Source organism: Homarus americanus, unplaced genomic scaffold, assembly GCF_018991925.1.
Source record: "Homarus americanus isolate GMGI-L3 unplaced genomic scaffold, GMGI_Hamer_2.0 scaffold367, whole genome shotgun sequence".
In the NCBI taxonomy this organism is placed as follows: domain Eukaryota; kingdom Metazoa; phylum Arthropoda; class Malacostraca; order Decapoda; family Nephropidae; genus Homarus; species Homarus americanus.
In genome coordinates, this window is record NW_024743709.1 from 3,649,942 (window position 1) to 3,676,375 (window position 26,434).

General features: G+C 38.7%; 2 protein-coding genes across 3 annotated transcripts in view; both read right to left on the minus strand.

Moving 5' to 3' along the window:
* The window catches only part of LOC121877232, a 34,573-nt gene extending 26,991 nt beyond the window's left edge, over positions 1-7,582 (minus strand). The window contains exon 1 of the mRNA XM_042382864.1: positions 7,347-7,582. Within this exon, the coding sequence (XP_042238798.1) occupies positions 7,347-7,427 (81 nt within the window). The 5' untranslated portion in view covers positions 7,428-7,582. The remainder of the gene's footprint in view (positions 1-7,346) is intronic.
* A 1,150-nt stretch (positions 7,583-8,732) lies between these two features.
* The window catches only part of LOC121877478 (rabankyrin-5-like), a 71,930-nt gene continuing 54,228 nt past the window's right edge, over positions 8,733-26,434 (minus strand). Inside the window, exons 8-22 of one of the 2 annotated variants that reach the window (XM_042383242.1) lie at positions 25,371-25,569; positions 24,778-24,973; positions 24,089-24,124; positions 22,743-22,922; positions 22,414-22,609; positions 21,650-21,902; positions 21,137-21,310; positions 20,715-20,788; positions 19,991-20,187; positions 19,607-19,807; positions 18,958-19,109; positions 18,358-18,553; positions 17,698-17,893; positions 17,265-17,377; positions 8,733-16,744 (exon numbers count right to left, since the gene is read on the minus strand). In XM_042383242.1, coding sequence (XP_042239176.1) covers positions 16,481-16,744; positions 17,265-17,377; positions 17,698-17,893; positions 18,358-18,553; positions 18,958-19,109; positions 19,607-19,807; positions 19,991-20,187; positions 20,715-20,788; positions 21,137-21,310; positions 21,650-21,902; positions 22,414-22,609; positions 22,743-22,922; positions 24,089-24,124; positions 24,778-24,973; positions 25,371-25,569 — 2,627 coding nt within the window. In that variant the 3' untranslated portion in view covers positions 8,733-16,480. The remainder of the gene's footprint in view (positions 16,745-17,264; positions 17,378-17,697; positions 17,894-18,357; positions 18,554-18,957; positions 19,110-19,606; positions 19,808-19,990; positions 20,188-20,714; positions 20,789-21,136; positions 21,311-21,649; positions 21,903-22,413; positions 22,610-22,742; positions 22,923-24,088; positions 24,125-24,777; positions 24,974-25,370; positions 25,570-26,434) is intronic. The other variant, XM_042383243.1, reaches the window with a different exon arrangement.

The following is a 26,434-nucleotide window of genomic DNA, read 5'->3' on the forward strand; positions in this document are numbered from 1 at the left end:
ACTGAACGCTCGTCTTTGACTAACACAGGGTAGAGTTGTTGGTTTTAACGCCCCAGCTGCCACTATCTTTAACGTTAATAAGATGAACAAATTTTACAACTGGAAGCATTTCTTGAATAGTAAACTTGAAATAAACTCGAGAAACGCCACACCTAATTTAATTTGTTCAGAACAGTTCTTTGTCGTCTTGATTATTCATTTAACACCAGTTTTTTATGACTGTGAAAGTTCAAATTCTAAACTGTTGCAATTCCACATTACAAATTATGACAAGACGAGAAGCGGAGTTGACATTATTATTCAACTGACAATAGGAGGAAACGCAATATAACGGATACACTAATTTAAAACCTGAATGAACTTCCTTAATTATCGAGTTAGGGTTGCCAGTTATCACACACACGGACGAATGAATCACAAACCGTAAAAAAAAAGCTACCAAAAAATTCTACGTATGTTACTCTTTGTGAGACTCATTAGTGAGGGAAGGAGTTTATGACCTGAGAAGGGAGGAACTTGTTTGTTGTTCTCTGGTGACCTTGAGTATAAGGTTATCCCCGTCACCCCTACACCCATCTCACATTCACATACCCAAACACGAGGAATAGGCTGGTATATCTAGAACATTTATAAACCATTCCCAGACCTAAAAGACAGCCTAGCACTTTTTTTTATTAAGTCACAAGATTGTAGTTAGATATGTGACATTCCTCAGATGACGTACGAGAATAAGTAACTTATTCATGACGCCCTACATTCACTCACACCTTCCTGTAGAATTTACTTGGCTGTACAGAAATTAATGCCTTAAGTGTGAGCAGTTAAGTATGCCTAAGTGTGTGTGTGTGTGTGTGTGTGTGTGCGTGTGTGTGTGTGTAGTCCCTGGGTGGGTGGTAAGGCCTCCCCACCTGAAGCAGAACCATTAGGGAAATGAGAGGTAGGACACAGTAATGACGTGGAACGGGGGTGGGAGGGAGGGAGGGGAGGAGAGGGGGCGCGGTACAGGTGAAAAGTTAACAAAATTATATTAAGAGGGACGCGGACGGGGTGTAATTTACTGTACAGTGTAAATCATATACAACAAATCTGAAATGTTGGTAGAAATTTTGAGGTATTGCAGTAAATCGCAAGGAGAGAGAGGGGGAGAGAGAGAGCACGTTCGTATGTGTATTAGTGCGCGCGTTTTTTTGTTTTGGTTTTAGTTTATATACGCATATGTGTGTGTTTGTTAGCCATCAAACATGTACAGCTATAGTGGAGGGAGGGACTGTGTCTGAGAGCGAGTGAGGCAACAAGTGCAAAACACCAAAGCTAAAGTGTGAGGCCAAGTAAAAAAAAAATTTCCTCCTCCCTCGAGTGGCTGAACTTACCCCTCGTCTCCACAACTGCCAGGACGACACAGAACCACTTCACTGTATTAACGCTAACCTCAGGCCCGAGTAGGATTACCAAACAGGTTCTTTTTAAGGTGTTTCAAAGACAGCGTGCGTAGTAGGTTCCAAGGGGTTCTAACTATAAGTCAACGGGTTCCAGGGGGTTCCAATTGTAAGGTAAGGGGTTTCAAGGGATTCCAATTGTAAGGTAAGGGGTTCCAGGGGATTCCATTTGTAAGGTAAAGGGTTTCAAGGGAGTTCCATTTGTAAGGTAAAGGGTTCCAAGGGGTTCCTTTTGTAGGGTAAAGGGTTTCAAGGGGTTCCAATTGTAAGGTAAGGGGTTCCAGGGGTTCCTTTTGTAGGGTAAAGGGTTCCAAGGGGTTCTAATTATAAGGTAACGGGTTCCAATGGTAAAGTAACGGGTTCTAATGGTAAAGTAACGGGTTCCAATTATAAGGTAAAGGGTTCCAAGGGGTTCCAATTATAAAGAAAAGGGTTACAAGGGGTTATAAACAAAGCAACAGACTCGTAGGGAATCCACAAGAATAACAGGTTCGTGGCAGTTCCAGGTTCCAAATGCAGATATAAACAAGAAGCTCTCGAGTCTTATAAGTTATGACTGTGATAGACCAATAAAGGAGAAGGGTATTACGAGCCTAAGTTATGGTATGGTATGGTTAAAAAGGGCGTCATTTAGGTAAGATCTATGCCTCATATCATCAAGTCCAACCTCCCTCGATTCTGAGACTGTTGTTAATACTAATGTAACAGAATGATGTATACAACTCCCTTACTCAACTTACAAAGATCCCAAGACTGTGCACATACGAAACTTCCCTCTTTCTAGGTCTCTTTCTTTTCTTTACTTTCCTAGAACCAGCCACCAATCTTCACAATGCTCACCCTTGATGTGGTTATCTGCCTTCCATTCTTTATCTCTTCTCAAGACTGTCTCTAAAATGTCACGTCCACTTACAGTCCGGAAACGCTAATCTGGTAACACTGATACCTGCAAACCCTTCGATACTATTTGCTACATACAGTATAAAGTTTACAGCAATCAACTCCCTCTTGATAACTCACACTGTATCCTCTGTTAGCATAAAATTCTTGCTTTTCTAGACAAAAACGTCCTTGAGGAGAAACAAATATAAAACATTTTACAACTCCACAATGCGTCCCGAACTTCCTCCCTACAACTCATATATAACGGGTATATATTTTAGAAGTTACCGAGGCGTGTCTTCTGTGTTTCTCATCAGGTAAAACAGGTAGGCGGTGCCAGAATTCGATCCGATGGGTGTGTCAGGTTAAGCTATGCTGTACTAGGCTCGGGTAGCCTAATGTATGACGAGGCAGGGAAGGTTACAGTGGGTGGGGTTGGGTTAGCTAAGGTTGGCATTTTATATATTTTCTTATTCAATTCTATAGTGTGTCTGAATAAGCAATGATTTTAAGGGATTCTGAAAAGAAACATTCGGTCTGAAATAATGCATAAATGGTTTAAGAACCCCGTGTGGCGAGGGCAAAGTACTGGGAAATGTTTAAGATTGAACATCAAACTCGGCTTCCTGCTCTGCTTTTGTTATGTAAAGCTTCACACACACTAAACATAACACTTGTGAGATACTCAAGGCGGCAACACTACACAAACACAATAGACCGGACAAGCAGAACCCTTGGTGTGTGTGGGTGTAGGACGGCCGGTGTGGGTGTAGGACGGCCGGTGTGGGTGTAGGACGGCCGGTGTGGGTGTAGGACGGCCGGTGTGGGTGTAGGACGGCCGGTGTGGGTGTAGGACGGCCGGTGTGGGTGTGGGACGGCCGGTGTGGGTGTGGACGGCCGGTGTGGAATGGACAGCCGGTGTGGGTGTGGGACGGCCGGTGTGGGTGTAGGACGGCCGGTGTGGGTGTAGGACAGCCGGTGTGGGTGTGGGACGGCCGGTGTGGGTGTGGGGCCGGTGTGGGTGTGGGACAGCCGGTGTGGGTGTAGGACGGCCGGTGTGGGGTGTAGGACGGCCGGTGTGGACGGCCGGTGTGGGTGTAGGACGGCCGGTGTAGGACGGCCGGTGTGGGTGTAGGACGGCCGGTGTGGGTGTAGGACGGCCGGTGTGGGTGTAGGACGGCCGGTGTGGGAGTAGCCTGGTGGAGGAGGTATTGTGTACAGTTGCTGCCTGACCCGGCCCTGACCGCAGCCTGAGATGATCTGCTTTCGAGGTGATACTAACTAATCCCCACTCTAACATCACAGCTACCTAATCCACAAGTATTTTATGGATGTTAATGTGACAAGGGAATTACCTGTATCTAGATTATTTTAATTTGGTAGAGCGCAAGAAACATGGGTGGAAGGTTCTCACTGTAAGACGATACATCCCACACGAGGACTGTGAGTTCTGCAGGTGTGGTGATGAGTGTGGTGGATGAATTACAGGTGTGGTGATGAGTATGTTGGTAGAATACAGGTGTGGTGGTGAGTATGGTGGTAGAGTACAGGTGGAGCAGAGGTGTGGTGGGTGAGGGTAGGGTAGTGGTAGCGACAGAGTGGACGCTTGGCTGGCACGCCTCCACCTGGCCTCACACCTGAGCACACTCAAGGACGCCTCAGTTGCCTAATGTGTAATGTGTGCACACCCACGCCCACACACGCCCACACACGCACTCTCATATCTATATATACTTGATCTATCTTCTCGCCCTTTTAACACTGTCTAAATTTACCACCATACACTGAAGGAGTAAATAAAGTTAGCTTATTCTAAAGGACTTAACTTACATGCAAAAGTTTCCGAGGTAAAAAAAACTTCCCACACCACGATGAAAAGCATAACACTCCTTCATCTACTGTACAAGTGTCCACCAACCACAACAACAAGGACCATTCACTTCCAGAAAAAAAAATGTTAATTGCCTCATTTGGTCCCTAACAGGTGTATACTATTTGTGTTAATTGGAATCACACGTGGGGAGGAGGACAGGTAGCACCCACTGGCCAAGGTGTTCCCCCCAGCCACCGTGACCAACACCATGTCTCACACACACACACACTCACTCTCATCCCTCCCAGGAATTTCCTACCCGTTGAATGACCTCCTCGCGACGGTGACTTCAAGGCAGGTGTACGTCCTTAGAGGGTTGAAGGGGATGGGAAGATTTGAAGGGAGGGAAGAATAGTATGTAATGGTCTGGGGCATGGGGAGGAAGAGGAGATGGAAGGGGTGAGATGAAGGGGAGGGGAGGTTACTGGTATCATTAAGACTAAGATTGGCTCATTCCGATTGTTTATATTCTTGTTTATTCTGGGATAATATTTGGTTGCATTGTGAATTCTTTCAAGAGAAGGAGGTTTTCGTTGTGTAGTTTATATTGAAATAACATTACCCAAAATAGTTCCAGGAAATGCATTATCTATTATGAATTCAGAAGCAAAATCGCAAGGTTTTGTATTTCAAGTAATTAATATTATTTAAGTATGATAAACTAATTTTAAGAGAGCAATGTTCTCTTCACAATACACAGGGGGGGGGGGGTGACTGTGGTCCAGGATGAGAGAGAGATGAAGGGTTTGACTCACCACGTTATAATTTCCGTTGCTTTCACCTCACCAATACAATTTACATAAACAACCAGTCGGAGAGATCAACACCTGTGTGGGCGTGGCAGGATAGATCAACACCTGTGTGTGCGTGGCTAGAGATCAACACCTGTGTGGGCGTGGCTAGAGATCAACACCTGTGTGGGCGTGGCTAGACAGGTCAACGCATGTGTGGGCGTGGCAGGATAGATCAACACCTGTGTGGGCGTGGCAGGATAGATCAACACCTGTGTGTGCGTGGCTGATCATGTGTGCCATCAACACCTGTGTGGGCGTGGCTGAACAGGTCACATGTGTGGGGCGTGGCAGGATAGATCAACACACGTGAGGGCGTTGCTAGATAGATCAACACCTGTGTGGGCGTGGCTAGACAGGTCAACGCATGTGTGTGGGCGTGGCAGGATAGATCAACACACGTGAGGGCGTGGCTAGATAGGTCAACACTTGTGTGGGCGTGGCTAGACAGGTCAACGCATGTGTGGGGTGGCAGGATAGATCAACACACGTGAGGGCGTGGCTAGATAGATCAACACCTGTGTGGGCGTTGCTAGATAGGTCAACACCTGTGTCGGCGTGGCTAGACAGGTCAACGCATGTGTAGGCGTGGCAGGATAGATCAACACACGTGAGGGCGTGGCTAGATAGGTCAACACCTGTGTGGGCGTGGCTAGATAGATCAACACCTGTGTGGGCGTGGCTAGACAGGTCAACGCATGTGTGGGAGTGGCAGGATAGATCAACACACGTGAGGGCGTGGCTAGATAGGTCAACGCATGTGTTATGCAATAGTGAAATTTCGCGATTACCATAAAAAAGTTTTCAAAAATAAATAATTCCTGAAGGCTAAAGGAAGTGACTACATCTACTGAGGCTAACTTACTGCCTGTGAACAGTTACAATCACAAGCTGTATCCTCACCCTATACAGAAGGAGGACTGTCTCGTGTTTTTACAACCCCTGCCTTTTTCCACGCTTGTGTATGTTTGGTGTGAAAAGTCTCCTTATCCTTTATCATAGCTGGCCTTTTGATTTTCTTTAAATAAAGTTTCTTGGTAACAAAACTTGATGAGTAACTGTTACCGGGCTAAGATGACTAAAGTGTCCAGGGGCCTCGTAGATAGTCAAACGAGTCATAACTGATTAAAATGGGCAGTGAAATACTATTGTCGATCTCACCCGAGGATTTGTTGTGTATAAATAGGATTCGGGGTTAAAGGTGATATAATTTAGGTCTTCAAACTATCAAACCAGGAGTGAACACGTAGTAATGGTTTTAGATTTAGCCGTTAAACAGGTAAACATTGGCTAGAATACAGTTGTGGATAATAAGTGAAACAAACTACCAAACATCATTAATTCCAACTCGTTATGAAGCTTCAAATACAGGTTGGCCAGATGTACGAGTGATAAGGGTTGGGTGTAAACAGGGCTGCCTTTTATGGACCAATATGCCCGCCGCAGTTTCCTTCTTTCTTATGTTCTTAGTTGCGTTTAAAAAAAATGCTCAGACGGATGCACACACGGACAGAGAAGCGGAAACTATTTCCACATTCCCCTGCCTGACTTGGGAGCGACTGGGAACAATAACAGTTGACACTTACTCCGCCTGTCGCTCTCGGAGATTTAAATGCACCAGTCATAGCGACATAGTAACCTAACGTGAATGCGATTATGCAAATCATTCTCGACTGGGTGCGACTTAGCTCTCCGACACTGACAGACATTTCTACGGGCAGAGGATCAGTTTACTCCTTTGAGGGGCAGAGTTCCTCGCCTTCCATAATGGAACTGGGAGAAAAGGGCAGGAAGCGGCTGGATGTGGTGGTAAGGTTTCGCGGGCGCTATAGACCTTTGAGGCCGACAGTGTCCTCTACCCACCCAAAGAGACGTTAGTTAGCGTGAGACACACCACACGAGTTACATCAATCGTAACACATTCAAGTTGCTCTTTGGATACGTGAAACTATGGTTACTTGACCAGTTTGATGAACTGAGTCGTACCTGTTGTGGTGGGTCATCAACTCGTAAGTTCTTACCACTGATCCTCTCTCTCTCTCTCTCTATATATATATATATATATATATATATATATATATATATATATATATATATATATATATATATATATATATATATATATATATATATATATATATATATATATATTATATATATATATATATATATATATATATATATATATATATATATATAGTTGATCCTAACACACAATAACTACAATTCACTGGTATTAATTAAAAAATAAAATAAAAATCGTTATTTTCGGACAGTAAGAATAAACCGGAGGTGTCAAGAGTGCATTGTTTGCACCTCAAGGTGAGCGAAATACAACTCAATTACATAATTGCATCTACTTACCGGGAGAGATATGAGGCCTATAGCCAAGGAACCAGCCCGTAGGTCAAAGCAGCAGCAACAGCACTTCTTGAGAAGACTCATCTTGACTTCTTCCTCGCCCCAAGTACGGTGCTCCACAAGTTTTTACAAACAGCTATTACAAAGAGCGAGCGAGGCAAAGACCATAGCGCAGAAAACCACAACACTTCACCACCGAGGTCGTGATGGTCACTGGCAGCCAGCCGCCCGCACCCTCCCTTCACCACCTGCCACACACTGCCAGACTCTTCGTTACTTTTTAACTTTCTTAAGCAGGTAGTCGTTAACCATAATATACAATATGTAAATTTTAACTTTGACTTACAGATAATGACAAAATGGTTTGTGTAGCCGAACATGCAAAAAACAATTCTGATGACAGATAGCAGATAATGTAAATAAAAGCAAATTAACTTTACTGTCGATGCTTGAAGTTGTAATTGATTGCCATAATAAACATGTAGAGCGGGGTTGCCAGTCTTTGCCATGTTGATTTAATAGGAAAATGCCAAACACATCAAAGGCCAAATAAGGCTAAATTATAACCATACAATATTACCAATACTATACAGTACTGTACTGTATATAATTTATTTCATGTTTTACTAAAATAATTTAAAATTGTCTAATAATTATAATACAGTACTTAGAGAATTACTCCAGTGTAACTGAAATCCTGAGCTCTTGTCCCCTCCTACAACCTTTACACAGTTATGTAAATCCTTCCAATAAAATAACTCTTTGTGGCACTGAATCTACTCCAGTACCATTTTGTATACAATTGTCTAACGCAACTTATGGATCCCCAGGTATTTCACCTGATGATTAAAATACCCTATTGCTTACCTGGGCAATAGGTCAGGTTAGGTTAGGTTATACAGTATTAGGTTAGGTTAGCATTAGGTGAAGTAAGTGGGGTGGTAATCTCCCTATCTTTCCAATTTATATGATCAAACTACAGTACACTACAGTACATGTACTAGTACTATCTGTTTTATAATATCACTTTATAGCTTAACTGCTATCTTGTTTATTTCTTCATTCACATTCATTCACAACCCAAGTAGTGCACAACATAACTTATTTCTTACTACAGTACAGTATAATCCCTTTCATTGTGTTAAGAATACTGCATTGCTTCTTGGGCAGTCTGGAACATTTGCTGAACCTTACAATTCATATTATCACTTCAATCATTTGTGTTTTTTCTCATTCATAATCTTTCTTGCTTTTCTTTCCTGTTTTTTGTTTAATTCGGCTTACTTCCTCCTCTTCCTTCTCCGGTAAGCATGGTACATATATATAAAATAAGTGCATCACTATATATTTGCACTTTTCTTAACATGAAGGTAAATTATATTAACATTGTAAAATTTGTCACAATGTATTTCAAAAAAATTATTAATTACTGGTATTAAATAATAATAATATTTCCACAATATTCATCACATGGGCTCCTCTGTACATTATATTAAACTTTCACTAAGAAGTATTCAAAAAGTGTGACCAAAGGTTAAACATGAAGATTTAAGATATGGTACCGTACTTACTAAGTCAAAATATTCAAAGGTTTTTACACAATGTTCCAAAATTATCTGTTTACAACCTTATTCTGCAACCTAAAACTTCAAATATTATAGTACAGAACCTTCAATATTTGCATTACAATCTTGTAAAACAAATAAACTTATGATAAAATTTATTATATAGTAACTGTAATTATGACCTTATGTTTTTTTAATTCTAGATAACAATATATAACACAATACTATAATGTACTCAGTTAAAGTATGAGAAAATACATATGATTATTACACGCACAAAAATAATACAGGTACCTGTATATAAAATAACTTTTGAAGCCAATATAACAAGGGATTTTTGGTAACAATAACTGCCGATCAGAATATTTACTATACTGCAACAGAGTAAATGTAGTGTAGAGTAGTATATCAGGCAGCCTATTACACCATTGTATCAAGATCATCATATTTATCACTCGTAATTTACAGTAGATTTTCTAAGACAAAAACTGAGATTGTGATTATGTCTAACATCACACTTGTGGTAATTTAGGTATTAATTAAAATATTAATCCTAATACAACCATACAGTATGTGTGTAGGTAATCCCTGTGAGTTACTAAATTCACAGGTAGAGATGTACAGTCAACTACTAAGGTCCGTTCACCTCTCCCCCTAAACCACGAACTCCAAGATTCAGATATGTGAACCCGAAGCAGTAGATTGGTACATTATCCTGTCTATAAATACTTTGGATTCATGAATCTGAATCTCGGGATTCATGGTTCAGAGGGAGAGGCAAATGAACTTTATTACTGTAGTTGACTGTACAAGTTTGTTAATTGTGTTTGATAACACTGATGGCATGAGTCAGACAGATTAACAAACTTCAGTCACTGTTCTTTATGGCATGTGAGTTATACTGTATATTTTGTAAAAACAAAAATCGTGTTAGAACACTCTACAAGTAAATTTTTATTACATAATACAAAAACAAACTTTATTATAATGTACACATTGGAAAATCAGGCACATAATACTGATCTCAAACTGCTTTTTAAGCCTTAATCAAGGTGGTCACTGTAATTACACTGTAGCTATCAGTGTTTATATCCCCACACTGTAATCATGAACACTAACAACTATTTTTCTTATCAGTTCTTCACAAAATATTCAATGTTGTACATCCTCACAGAGTAAACTACTTTTTTACTGTCTGAAAATTTTGCTCCACTTCTTATTGCTATGAAGGAAAAATTTATAGCATAATACATCTAATATATCTTAAACTCCTCCTAAACCAAGACACCACAACTAGTGCACACAACCACAAACTCACTCCTCTTTTCTATGCCAACAGACACACTTAGACACACAATCAATACCAACATGTAAACTCAAGACTCCCAACTCATATGTATTCAGTGTTATCATCATCACATAAATCGGCTAATCTTCAAAATATAATAAACTTAAGAACACTGGATTGCATGTAACCATACAATTTATAAAGGCAGTATTGTAGTTTTTGGCTGTAAAATTAACTAGAGATGATATATATACAGTTTCATGTAGATCCACAATGGAAACATGGACAAGCTAAATCTCGATAAAACCACACAGGAAAAGGGAAACAATGGAGCTCCAGTGCTTCCCTTTTCCTGTGTGGTTTTATCGAGATTTATACAGTATACTGCATACAGTATAATGCTTTCTAAAGAAATTTCACATCGTAGCATAATTTTCTTTGGTAAAAATATAAATATATATATATACGGTACATATATCAGCATCTGCCTGGCTAATTTTCAATGTAGCAGTGAAAGTCTTGTATGATTAGGAGGAACAATCTTGGAAATATCATCTTATATCTGTATGAACATGTAGACTTGCATACATACAGTACCCATCAAGTGTCCCATTGTGTACTGCCACTCTCCCTTGTCCACCATAGGCCATCTTGGATTTGCAGTAGTAACAAGCCTCAGTTAAGCTAAACTCCCATTTTTGCCATACTCCCAGGATCAAACCTTCATTTAGAGCCTAAATCAAAGGAAACTTACATCCCCAAACCCAGCTGCATATTAGGGAGAAGGCAACACAACAAAACTCCATGCTAATGTGCACTGAGGCTCACAAGGGGAGGTAGCTAGCTCAACCCTGAAATAAGGAATGTAAAACCCATAATAGCTACATCATACAATATTCCTGCATCATGTCCCCACTGAAGATCAGCCACCACTCTGTAGGACAGTTTTTAGGAAAAATTTTCTTGAGGAAGTTAGTGCTGTGTGATATCTCTTGGAAAAACATAGAAAACAAACATAAATTTCAATTGTGTTTCATTCAGTCCCTTACTACACAAGGCATCCAACATAACTCAACTAAATGCTCTGTACAAACTTATTTTTTAGACTATAAAATTTATTGGAGGACAAAATATTGGAGAGGTATTACAGTAAAGAGTTTACTCAAACTCTCTCACTGCACACTGGTAATACATGTACATTTCTGCTGCCTCTCTGTAGTCAATCACTGCTTCAGATAATACAGTACATTATAATGGTATTCTTATTGAGAAACATTAAAATATAAAAAAATAAGATAGTTTTTTAAATAATGACATACTGAATGCAGTATACTTTACACTATGCAAGAAAAAACCAAAACATGGTTACCCCATCATAATTTTGTAGGAAAAAACCTAATATTTATACATCACAACTGGAATCTTTGGTAATCTGATTGCAAAGCTGAATATTAAAATCACATACTTTTTTCATATTCACCTCCATTACTGTATAGGTAATAAACACTTACAAAATATATAAAATGTACTGTTTGTATATGTTATATAAACATGGGAACATTAGGAGCTGCATATTTTCTTTCAATAAACCATTAATTATTATTATTATACAGTATACAGTTCAATACTTTATGTATTATCCATATTTCAAATTGGGTTTACGTATTTTAGTTATGCCATCTGAGAGCATACTGTACTGTATATACATAATATATTCCTAACTTCAGATACGTAACTTGGCATATCTACTATTCTATAACAAGTTCTCACAATTCACTATGATTATTTACTCTATAACATGTTCTAGAAATTCACTATGATTATGTAAAATCCTAGTACTGTATACAGTAGCTTTTGGTGGTACGGTACAATACAGTGCACATTTTTTATCTTGTTTCAGTAGCTGTTATGAGACCAAATAGATCTGAAGACCCTTAGTCACTTGTTATTTTACTGTGAGTTATCCAGTGATTTCTTAATGTGTGGAAATTCTTTGATTTTTTATTTTACCTGAAAGAAATCATCTGTATTTCAAAATAAGAATACAGTAATTACAAAACATGCTTTTCTTAACTACTGTACAGGTATTTCTGTCACAGCAATACAGGCATGTTTTGATTAGAAAACATGCACAGAAGACGACACTTAAAAAATATGTAAATAAAGCTCTAATTAAACAATTCTATTCAGCAGCAACAGAATTTAATGCAACTGTACAATTAATATGTAATTACGGGAAAAAATTCTACTGTATTATGGAACATTTTTTCAGGTATACTTTTAAAGACAGATGAAGCCACATGAAAGCTAAAATAATTGCTCGCCATCACATTCTATATTTCACAAACAACACTATCATCGCCCTTACAGGAACTGAACCCAAACTCCTCAGATGGCAAGGCAGGGTTGCTACCTACCAGCTACATTATATCACAATTGGATAAATTTGGCGCCTTCACTTGTCATCTGAACAGCTAGTCCAAATCTTAAAAGGTCAGCGATGTTGTGTGCAGTGGTGCATTCCTCACACGTTGACATGAGTTGTCTGCGTTTATATACTGATTACGAGGACACACAAAAAAAATCACTTACTATAATTAATATATTAGTCTAATAGTCTTGATTAGTACAGTACCATATACATTAATATCTTATTTTTGTGATGAATTACATCTCCAAATTCACAATAAAAAAACATCCTATCCAAAATACAGTAAAAAAGAAATAAAAAGTATTAAATATTAGAAATCATGAATCAGTACAGTTCATCATTTCATTTGGACCACTTAAATTGGAGTTGGTAATGTCAGGCAAAACATGAGTATTTTCACTAGTCAATGCAGTGTTTATATTTTGAGCTGTAACAATGAATTCTTAAGGTTGAATTATTGATATTTCTGATTTATTTCACTATTCCACAGCTGGTTAATACTAGATGCTCTGATCTCTTGTATGTAACTTAATTTGGGTGACGACAGGCAGCGTTTTATCTAACTCATTGTCTCCCTAACATCAACTGTAAGTAAAGCTTTATGGAGTTTAGCTTCAAGATATAGTACAATACTAATCAATAAACAGTTTTTACCTTCAGTTATAATGATTGTGTGAATAAAATCTAATAACATTGTATAGATTCATTATTCTTTGTGACGAGGATTTAAATTTTCAACAAAACCGGGAATATCACCACAACAGTGACCATCACACTCAGCAGTAACCCGGCCACAGTACCTCCGCTCCTCAACAAAAGTTCTCTGAAGTGAGTATGGAATTGAATGCAACAGAACTGGTACAGGTACTCACAAAAGTGAATGAAGCAACTAAAAATAAATTCGAAATGAAAACACTCTTTCCAATGTATAAGACAGACATAAATAACATCATAACATCACAGTGTTGTCTGTGAGTTAATATGGACTGTAAAGGCAGTCTATGGTCCACAAAAGGAATGTATGTGTCACAAGGTTAATGTTTCTGCAGCATTAGAGGTACTGTAACTACCGGTATGTTTAATACAAAATTCATATTTTAACTCTACTTAGCATAAATACCAAGAGGTAATTTTCTCTTTCAGCACTAACACAGATCAACTGCCACTTTGTAGAAGGATTCTTAAAAAAATAAAAAAGTGTATCACAGTAACTTCAACTAACTCACTCTCGTTCAGCTGTTATCATACAAAATAACTTTCACGAGCTAAAATTCAATACACTGGTAAAATACTATATAATGGAGGACTGATCCTGCATATCCCATTTCATAATAGAGTTTGGACTATGTGACTCAAGTAATGTACTATCCTAACAAGTCCATGAGGTCGAAGCCCAGGAACTCACTGAACTAATGACACCTGGAATATTTCATGAATTAGTTCCACCTCACTGTTTACCAAATGCCCTACTAGGTAGTTTAGTTGAATTATATTGTTCCTCAACAAAGTATCTACTGTAACTTAAATTCAATATCTTCACAATATGCAGAGTTGCTGAGGAGCAGGAAAGTGTCATTTCTTGACTAACATGCCTTTACCAAATCCTGAGACAGAGCTTAATCCTGGATTCATTGGTTGTGACTGATGACAGGTGACAACTGGGTAGTGCACAGCCGATGTGATATCATGATTCGTTATCCTTTGACCTCAATTGATATAAAATGTTTTCAAACTCCCTCTCAGGGTGCTGGTTAGAGAGAAGGTACAGGTAATTTATGAATTAGTCCCAGCCACCAGCCACTAGTTCACAGTTTCTAACACAAAGTTTGACAAACTTTAGTTCAGCAGACTGCCACAAATAAAAAAATATCTTTTCTGGAGAACTGCCAATAGTTAAAGGATTCTGGTCCCAACGTATAAATTTTGGATTTGTGGTCTTCTACTATATACAAATTATTACATCCCTTCACAAATTTTTTATACTCATACAATAATAGCCTACACCCACGACTTATAAGTAAATTTCTATTACCATATTAAATACAATAGTTTTTTGAAATTTCTATGAAGATCTTTCAGTTTAATTTCCAGCACAATTCAATAAAACCTTGAATTATTATAATTTTTTTAACAAATAATGCATTGACACCCCCCCCCCCCAAAAAAATACACATTTAATAACATTTTGAAAGAGAGGATTGTGAAGGTGCTGCCAGACCACAACCATGCATAATACCCTCTTATTATTTGGCTGTTTAAAACATAACACAGTTTGTACTGAATATGAAGAATCTATAATACTATTCTAATGCTCTTTATCATTGCTTCATATTAAAAAACAATATAAACTATTATTAGGGAAAGTTACATTTTCCAAAATTTACAACAAATCATATAAATATTATCTACTGTACATAGACTTACACCTAGACTTGATCACCACAACCTCTTGCATTGTGTTTCACTCATTGTCGTCATCACTGTGGATTTCACTGATTATTCTTATACAGTATTATTGTGCCAGCAAGAGCAATGATCACTACACAAGTTATTCAGATTCTTCCGGTAAATAATAAAAATCTGTATTGTATACGTAATCTTAAAGTTATGCAACGATGTGCTCATGAGAAAACTATTTTATACAGCATATCAAAGTAATTTTATGAATGTAGAAAAAGAAAAGTATCTGATACATTTATAAAAAGATTACTTATTTCACTGCCATCTAAGGGGCTATTTATTTTTAACATACATTATTATGAATATTTCTCGAGTAAAATCCATTTAATGGTAGATTTTTTAAGTCATCAAGAACAATAAGTGTACTACAGCATAACAAAAGTAATTATTGGTCTTATTATGCCTGTACAGTACTGTACTACATTAAGACATCCTCCCACCTGAGGTCTGGCAGACCTAAATACCTGGCTTACAGCATACTGTACAAAGAAAGAAGACTAATTTTATTTGTGACCCCTGGGGTGAACAAGGGACTTTTGGACTGAGAGTCCTTGGTAATACTTACGGTAGTCATTACAAAACTATTGAGAAAGAAATTTAGACACTAGAAAAAATATGGCAAGAAATATTTCTTCAAGTGTTAGAAAATACAGTGTGTCGTGTTTTACACTGCTACACACGTGATGCATCAGTAATGCAGATGGTGACACAGGAAAATGTCACAACCATTACTAAATACTATCAGGCCTACCTGATATTACTCTTGGTTTAATTAATGCATGTACACAATATGACCACACTACGGTAAGGTGCTGGGTATTTTTTACTGGCTTTATTGCTTAAATTATTGCCATGTTATGAGCAGCAGATTACTCAAGTAATAAAAGCAACTGATGTGTGGAGGTCAAGTCAATAAACAGTACAGTACTGAATATGACAACATACTTTAGAAAAATCTAAACACTTTCTCAGTTCTACTTAATTCTTTGGATAACAAAGTCAAATAAACATACCGGGTAACACTCTCATACTCTTACTTTTATAAACACCTTGATCAGGAAATACACTACCATTAAGTGACATGACCGCATATTCCCCGAGATGTAATTCTGATATGTTTCAGACTGCCTTCTCTTCAACATGATGTAACTATCCCCAGAGAGCTAAACTCTTGGTATTTATTATACAAAATAGCTGTTTTAAATTACAGGTCCCTAGCACGATGCAAGAAAATATAAAGATATAAATATATTCTTCTTACAACACTTTAAATCTTATCTTCAGTGAGTGGCACGAAAGCACGAGCTTCTTGGAATTCCTATACAGTAGATACCTCAGTGCATAGACAAAATTTGCATGAACCAAATCAACCTATGTTTTTCTTTTTTTTTCATTAGGATATAGCAGCTGCTCCCAAAGTCAGCACATCAAAGCATGTCTGACACACGCGTACAGGCTTGTTCAACGAGAACTTGAGGATGGGCACGTCTTTGTCGGAGCAGCGGTTGCACAGGAGCCTCCCACAGTGTCGGCAGTGATGCTTCCTGGTGGCTATGCCAAACTTAGCTCCACACTCCATACACAGTTCACCTTCGCTCCAGGGAGGTTCAACTGACAACACATCCAGAAGTCGGAACAGCAGCGTCTTGGTGGGTACCTTGGGATTAAATATATCTTAGGAGGCTTCACTTTTTCTAACCATTAATTTTTATTAGGATATGATTAAAATTAAACTGATACACAGGTACTGTATATCTGCACAAGACAAAGTCCCTGTAATACTTATATACTGTACAGGGTATATTATAATACCTAAAACTGTGGTAGTTCCTGCCAACCAACCCTCCCTTTGTGTCAATAGTTTAACAGCTTCTGCTTAAACACACAGACCAGGGAGTGTCAGGCTGGTACTGTACTGTACAGTACATCAAATTTTAATGGTGATCCACTAAGACCTGAGTCTATTACAATGGACTGGCAGGAAACAAAAAATGAGAGAGCTACAGCTTTGACATAAAGTGTGCTGATTGGCTATACACCTCTAACAGACCCCCTGTCCATAGTTGTTCTTGATCTCCCTATTTGGGGCTGATGGGTGTGGAGGGAAAGAAAAAAATATTTGACCTGACATTACAATATAGATAATCATCACCTGTTTGTGTATAAAATTCACTTACCTGATAATTAAAAATGTTGACTCCATGTTTGTTGGTGGATCCCAGACATGCTCCTGAACGAACAAAAACTCGGCAGAGTTGACCAGCACCTCGCATGTAAGCCAACAAGAGAGCTGGTGAAGAAAAAGAATGACTGTTTAAAACAGATACAATTACTGTACAAACAATTTGTATAGCTTATCTACAACTTAAATTCCTCATTATAAGGCAGGGTGGCCACGCACACGCACACACCCTCTCTTTTCCTTTGCTGACAATTATTCAATCTTACTGCAGTAGTAGAGAAAGAGAATTGTGGAGGACCACATGCATGCTGGAAAGCAAGTAATATGAACAACAATGAAAATAAAGTAGTAACTAATAAGGACTACCACACTATAAATAGGGAATGTGCCTTGTTGGTTGGTTAAATACAGATATGAAACAGACTTACCAGAGTTTCCCTCTACATCTACTTTATTTAGGTCATAATCAGGCATAGTCTCCAGGAACACCTCTGCAATGGCTGCTGCATTCTCTTTTGGGTAATTGCCCAATACGTGGAGAGGGTTTTGTCCTCGTAAGTTGACCGCTCCAGCGTTGATGCGTGACTCTGTTAGCAACACCTTCACAAGAGAAAGATGGCCCTCCTGTGTATGATATAACAAAATGTCATCAAAAGTTCGGATAAAGGAATGATCCTACATGTCCCACTAAATGACTGAGTCAAGACAAGCAGACTCATGTGCAGTTCACCTCAAGTCTTTTTAAGCTGATGCCAAGGCTAACCCTTGTCACTGACACTTGGCATTAATCAAAAAATTAGGAAAACTCTCCTGTTCTAACCCTATCCCCCAGAGAGAGGTCTGGAAGGTCATCTTTTGAGGTTATGAGCATAGTGAGTCTTGAAGCTATAGTAGCTTGAGCACTGCAGATCTATCTAAATTCTACAATAAACCCATGAAGGGGAAGGAGGGTTGAGTCCATTTTGAAAGTGTAACTTTTGGAAGCTCTTCATCTGGACTGAAGACTTAAAGGAAATGCTTATTGATCAACCTCTTCTGTAATTTCATAATTAAACCGCTATGGATAAAACTAAATCACAAATTCATACCTTAACAGCAACATGCAGGGCGTTGTTGAGATTGTCATCTACAGCATCAACATTTACACCATTTTCAATAAAAATAGAAGCCAGGTGTGGATGATCGTGTGCAGCCGCCAGGTGTAACACTGTTTGTTTCTGTGGTGTTAACTCACTGATGGCTCCACTCCCAGCCAGCAGCAAATTTCTTACTATCATTTCTGACCTATTTATGAAACCCCCCAGAAAGAAATGTTTGTTTATTAATGGACATAAAAGATGAATCAGGCTGATAACAGTCTGACTGTCTGGCAAGTACAATACAGTACTAAAATTAATTTCAAGTCTTGTTTCATATTGCAAGTTCCACCTGACATGTTGCTGAAATGTTTATCATCAATCAAATATATATTGTGGTTCCAATCAAAAAAAGATGTTTAGAAAAATAGAGAAGGAAGAATTGGTGAAGAAAAAGAAGGGAATTGGGAGAGAAAGAAGAGTGAAAGGAGTAAGAAAAGGAACTAGAGTCTGATTAAAAATTGTGTATACCATACCACTGACTTAGGTGTTGGCCGACATATATGAAGACACGAGGTTAAATAAAACCTGTTAATAAAAATCATTACATACCCTGAGAGAGTTGCAAGATGAAGGGGCGTAAGGGACAGCTGGTCTTGAGTGCGGGTATGCATGTCAACGTGGATACTGAGGAGAAACAGCACGCTCTCCATGTCCTTCTTTTGAATGGCAACATGAAGAAAATTGTGGCCTTTGTGGTCATACTGAAACAAAGAATACAGTTTAGATAAATACTACAGCGTACAATATATCACCAACTATAACAATAATGTGTAGGGAATTAATTACGCTACAGTAGTACTTGTTCATGATACGATTAGCCTCAGAAGCAAGAGGCTCATAAACTCTACGTCTTTATTCCTGTGACCAAGCAGAAACAAGAACAATTACCACCGGGTTATCTGAATGTGTATGGATGTAGTGAGGAAAGAATGGCTGGAACCTGGATGTGTTAACTTTGGGATAAATATAATTGGATAGAAAAGGAGAAGAAAGTTGAAGACAAGTGTTCATACATTCCCTGTGGGCAAGGTAGAATCTCTGGTAGGATAATATGGCAGGTCACGAAGAAAATGAAACACTGGTCATAAACAAAAATCAATAGAGAATATGTTTGTGATTTTTTTTTAAATGCTACAACTTAGAAAATACAATGATGCAAATATACTACAGACAGACATTAATAAATAAAGCACAGTACCTGCTCAGCTGCCTTCGGCTCCCGACTGAGGATAGCTTGAGCTGCCTTGTTGTTCTTACGTAACATGGCAGCAGCGAATGGGGTTATTCCAGATTTATCTCGCAATGTTAAGTCCAAAGAGGGATGGGAGAGAAGTAGCGAGATGATAGTTGTGTGGGCATTCTCTATGGCATGGTGCAGCGGTGTCTTGTTCTCACAATCCTGAAATTCAGAAACAATATGAATAAAAGAAGAGACTTACCAGGTATTACATCGGTGCATAAAGGTAAATGAATCATCAGCGGAGAGTAAGGAAATAAATATTCCTTGAGGCAATAACACATTAATCTCTAAGTTGTACCTATGTGGAGAAATGGGGTTAACATCTACCAACCTAATACTCACCTTAGCATTAACCTTGGCCCCATGTTCAAGTAATGTCTGGACAATATCCTCAAGCCCCCAGGAGCAACAAAGATGTAGTGGGGTCTGCTGGTCGGTGGCTTCCTCCCCACCAGTGCCACCAGGTCCTGGCTTACGCACTACATTGACGTCACATCCACTTCTTATGAGGAAACATGCAATGTCTTCCCGATTCTCGTCTGAAATACATAATACAGGTATTAATATATTTGCAGGTAATTTTCACTGGGAATTGTCTTGGTTTATGGGCGATTAAAAACACGCACGCACACACGCACGCATGCACACACGCACACACACACACCTACCTGTAGATGCAACACAAAAACAGTTATGTTATCCTTTACATATATATCTAAGTGTATAGGTTAAAGATAACTTATATCTATATGTTCCCTTAACAGCAACATTTACAGGTATGTGCACACTTTGACTGCAACGGCCTGACAGAAGTTCATTAGTAATGTAAGATATACAAAAATTCAGACAAGGTTAACGAGGTAGTTATCTGGTCACAATGTACATTATCTACAATAAGGATTTCCAAATTATTTTTAATATTCATTCTCCTAACATAATATATACTGCACAGTGAAACCTCTATTTAATGAACTGCTGTACTATATGTGAGAGGTTAGTCCATTATATGTAGGTCTTCAGCTACTGTAGAGGATAATAAAAAAAAGTTTATCCTGAGTGGCTTTACCAATGGCCTTGTGGAGTAAAGTCTGAAGGCATCCATCGGGTCCGTCCCCCCAGTTGTCTGTGTCCACGTGGTATCTGGGGGAGTAAATATAAAAACAAATCAAGATGTATTAACTTAAATTGGTCTTTTTAAACCATACTACAGTAATTCAATATTACAAATTTTCTTTCTTACAGCTTTGGAGTCTACCCCTATACCCCGGTGTACAGTAGGGGTCAAAAAGTTCGCTCCCTCACAAACTGAAGCAGTATCAACCACATGTGAGATAATACGGCACACTCACAGAACATGACAGTCAGGGTAAGTAAGTTTGGTGACTGGGTTCCTGTGACTCAGTTTCACCACGAGGAGCTAACTTTTGTGTGCGACTGTACATTCATGCATACATACAAACATTTTCCAAATACGAGTGAATGACTTACTGAACTAGGATAGAGGCAATGTCTTCCTGCTTGGAGTTGAGTGCTAACCATAAGGGCGGCTCGGGTGAATTGGGGTGAGAATTGAGATCGGCGCCTTTCCCACACAACAGAGCAACCACGGAGCCAAAGCCCTCGTTAATACACAGCTCCAGCGGCGACTGACCTTCACGAGTTCTATAAAGAAATTTGTAACATTATTTCATACTACATTTTCTTCTCCTATACTCATACAAGTTTGATAAAACATTTGGTTAAACAGGATATAATAAACTGACAACAAAATGATGGAACCATGATGAATAATATAAGAAGTGCAGTAAGGCCTGAAAAAGCAACTGTATTATCCATAAATAAAATACTCCCTAATGCAGTGTTAACTTTGGAGTCTCCAGCTAGAATCCTGAAGCACAAAACAAATAAATGTATACAGAATATATTACACTTTACAAAAAATATATATGTACTGTATATTTGACCTACGGTATAATCTTTCAACGTGGAATAACAACCAACCTCAAGTTCACATCTGTTCCGTTGTTGATGAGGAAGGTGGCCACGTGTATATCCTTGAGCTGGATGGCCATGTGTAAGAGTCCGAGGCCTTGAGAGTCTGTAGTGTTGAGGTCAGCACTGGCCTCCAACAGGTGCTTCGCCACTGTCAGCTGGCCAGTCCCTAGAGCCACCCCTAGTGCTGTTAAGTCATCTGAGTCTCGTAGGTTTAGATCGGGAAGCAAGAGATTGTCCGCTTTGTTGCTCTCACAATACTCTGTAAAATATGTACAGTAATTTAACGATATAGCATTTCTACAAGGTTGAGCATCACAAAGCAATTAGAAAGTATAAATGGTGACAATCGAGCACCTACTTAGACATTAACACTGCGTTCCTCGACAATATCATTCATCATCCCTATGTGTGGCCAGTAGGTTTCCCACACTGCAAATGACTTGGATGACCAACTTCCTAATATTGTACTCACTTCTGTGGACATTCAATACTTGTTAACTAATCCACAACATTAAAAGGTGAAATAATTGAGTAGAATGGATATATGTAGACAGTGATTGCTCAAATACTATCCCGTTTGAGATGTTGCACAATACATTATACTCACACCATGTAGAAATGGACCTTAAAATAGAATTTTCTGTGCTGACCCATTTTTGGCATATCACTTTTTAACACAAACACACACAAAATCGATTGCTAAAGTTAGATACAAGAGTAAGCTTGTAAATATACATTATATTAATTGACTTAATTCCAGACATTCTCACCTTTGTGGTCTAATATTGCTCTTATATCACTCTCATTTTTGTTCTTGATGGCTCGGTGAAGGGCAGTCTCACGGAAGGTTAGGGTAGACGACGGTGAACCATTTTCTGATTCATCATCTGCGAAGGGATCACCTGTTGCTGCTAGGTTGGTGGTCGGTGTAGATGAATAAGTCTGCAGATTTGGGTTTGCTCCTATCTGTCGGGTGGAATGTAAATACAGATATCAAGAGTTATTCATCGTCAACCAAACGCCAAGAGAGACAAGACGAGGCATTAAGAATAATAATTACGTACATGTGATAGTGTTTCAACCAAGAATGAAGCCTCACCTGGAGCAGAGCAGTCGTCAGTGATGGGAGACCAACAGTACAGGAGATGTGCAGTGGAGTCTCACCATCAGCATTGACCACATTACAATTGGCACCTTCTGTGGTGAGAAACAGACCCGCTTCTTCCAGGCCCTCCCGAGCCACAAGGTGAAGGAGAGACTCACCACTGGAGCCAACAACCTGGATAAATAAGAGAATAATGTACTTAGTTAAATATGATAGACATTATATATACACCATATATGCTAATAGAAACTTCATGAGACAAATTTATATATGAAATAAACAGATATTGTATTCAGAGTGCTGTGAAAGGTAAGAGGTGCTATAAATGTATAAATTTTCCCCAAAACGTTGAGTCCTGTGCGATAATATGTGAAATTAGTATATAAGATGATTAAAAGCAGAGCTGAGACTGTGAGAGATAAACAGGACATGCTTCTGGTAGTACTGTACTATATGTGTCTGAGTGAACAAATTGTCCACCATTATAATGCTTACTAGATAAAAGGAAATGGAGAATTGATCCTGAATGTCCTATTATAGTTTATGGTTTGGGGACCCAGAAAAATATCAACACTGATAGTAGGAATTCATTCATTGCTACTGAAGGCTGGAGGGTAATGGGACATGATGTTTATCAGCAGAGTCACTCTAGATTCATCCATAAGTTACAACTGCAGGGCCTTCCACCCAACCTCTTAATGACCCTGAGGGAGGAAGACTTACCTCTGTACTCTGGAAATGTGTCATAATTCACCGGCTATCATAGGCCTACAGATGATAAAATGTGTAAACAGTATAAGCCTATTCTGCATCATACACACACACTCACAGACAAATTACATGAGTGTCACATAAAACATAATAAAGAAATGTATATAAAGTGAGACATACAACTATGCCTTTAAGACTAACAGACCAAAGTTCCTCTTGCACACATGATCACATGATGTAACACTGTACTAGGCCTAATATTTACAGAGGAGGAACCCAATACATTGTGATTAATGTACATGTTGTTACCAGGACGAATGAATGAAGAAAATATGTGGGAGATGACAAAATGAATTTGGTTACTTTACCGAAAGAACACTAATAAACTTAAGTTGCGGAGATATACAGTACTATCAAAGTAACATTTTCACTAAGGAATTAAATCAAGAGAAAGAGGTGAAACAGTTTAAAAGGTGAATACTGTATCAATTCTACTTTACAGTGTTGAGAGAATCACAAACGTGTCACACAAGGCAGTGCAATAATGTCACCCATTGAAAAGGTTTAACTACTGTACTTGTTGAGCTACAAGCAAAGTTAATACAATACTGAGAGATGAGAAAGCTTACCTTCTGATATTTCAAGGCATAGGTTACTCCTGAGACCTTCACATGCATGCCAAGACATGGAAATTTATAGTATGTAAATTATGAACACATTTATACTATCCCACTAGAAACATGCAATAACCCGACACAGTTTACACGGTACTGTACCACACCATTCTATCAAGTCCAGCAGATTCTAAATACCACAGACTGTACTGTACCTCTATTGGACTTATGATTAGATTTCTGAGACCCAAAATATTATCCTATACCTTGTAATTGATTCAAAACCTAAAATTTTTACCTTTCACTCCAATATCAAATGAACCTTTCTGAAAGAATTGGTAACAGAGAAATATCATATCCAATAAGTCATTTGCTTTATAAATATTTTTCATGGTCAAAGACAAGATACTATTACATAAGAGTTACTACAGTAGTGATATTGATAAAAACTTTGCCAGTTGCCCAAACTGTACTTTTGACTTTCAAAATGCCACCTGGAAAGACTGGGAGAATTATTAGAAGTAAGGGGGATGGACATCAAGGAAGCAACTGGGAGTGTCAATGAGAAGACAGGACACCAGTGAGTGGTTTATGGGAATATTTTTGAGTTCGATTCTGCGTCCTTAAGCAAGTACTAGCAAGATTAAAAAACTAGCATGATGCCGTTAGCTTATATTAGACAAAACAAGTGTAAGTAAACTCACAGCATCAGGTGACGCTCCCTTCTTGATCAGCAGTAAAGCATAAGATGCATCACCAAAGTCAGTACTATTGACCAGAGCGTACCACAGCGGGGGATACCCAAACTTGTCCCTCAACTCCAGACGTAGGTTGTCGTGTTCAATCAGCACGCGAAAAACCTCCTCTCTTTCACCTTCCACCACCAGGTGCATCACAGTCCTGAAAAGGTTTAGGAATGCTGAATGCACTAAATGTATTTATTAACAAATACCTAGACAAGTATTTAACAAACTGATATGTTACTCACAGAAAATTAGGCCAGAATCTACACATATATAATATAGTACCTGCTCATTCTCTTACATTACTTTTGGTCTGTGAACTGTTGAAGTTTTTAAAAGTATAATATTGTACAGTAATTCAGAATAGTACACATGTAATACAACTACAGGTACTGTAATATCAAATTTTTATACACTGTACTGTACCTAAACTTTAAGTATAATGAACAGTACAGCACTATAATAATTGAGAAGTAAGGGAAAGATAATTGTGAATAGTACTGTATCTACTGTACCCTTTACTGAAGGCAATGAGGAACAATATGCTCACTTACTTCATATTCTTATCCTGTATGTTGGGGTCAGCTCCCTTCTCTATCATCATCTGTGCGACCTTCACCATATCTTCTCGTTTTTGTCGATCCTCGTAAACTTGGCTGACCAGACTGTGTAGGGGCGTTCTGCCATCGCCGGGAGTGGCCACGTTTACCGAGCACCCGTGATTCATCAGGAAAGAGGCGGAAAACTCGTCCCCTGAAATACCCCCAAAAAATTAAGTTTCTGGGTATATTGATGCGAGGAGCTGAGAGTTCAAGTGTGGTAGCTGAGGGACCACAATGTGAACTGAATAATGAGGTTAAGGATATGAGTAAGTGTATATACATATACACTTATCTTGACTCTTTCCTGTCACTTCCTACACTTGTATAAAACTGTTCTCTCTTTCTTTCTCTCTCAATGCTTCCTGTCAAACAAGCAAAGGCTGAACAACTGGACCAGCACAACACAAACTGAACTAACTGGAATCTACTTAGCTAAAGACTACCTTAAAAAAAATGGAGGTGGGGTGTTATTCTGTGACTCTCAAAGTGCTTTGAAATCAATGAACAGCCCGTCAGGTTCTATGTCTAAAGTTGTATGTGATATTAAAAGAAATGTGATAACTGCTAATGAGAACAACTCTCGTATCGAATTTGTGTGGATTCTGTCCCATGTTGGAATTAGGTATGACTATGCTGATAGACTCGCCAATGAGGCATGTAAGAAAGAAAATGTTGACCGTGACCTTGGCCTGTCCAATGCTGTACTTAAAACATTCAAGTCAGAATCATGAACTCTGATTTAGAAGAACTGAGAAATGCAGAGACCTGGCAGTTGTAGCACTAGTAAATATGAAAAATTTTGTGACAAGAGGTACCGGTATGGCCAGCATAAGGACAGAACTAGACAATGTGATATAGTTGTGGCCAGAATTAGGCTAGGATACAGACACATCTGGCAAGTTAGTAACGCTGTACCCATACCGGAACACTCAGCATGTAAACTTTGTGATAAACCTTTAAAGCATACACTTGAACACTATATTATTGAATGTGACACTGTCAAAGACTTAGGCTAC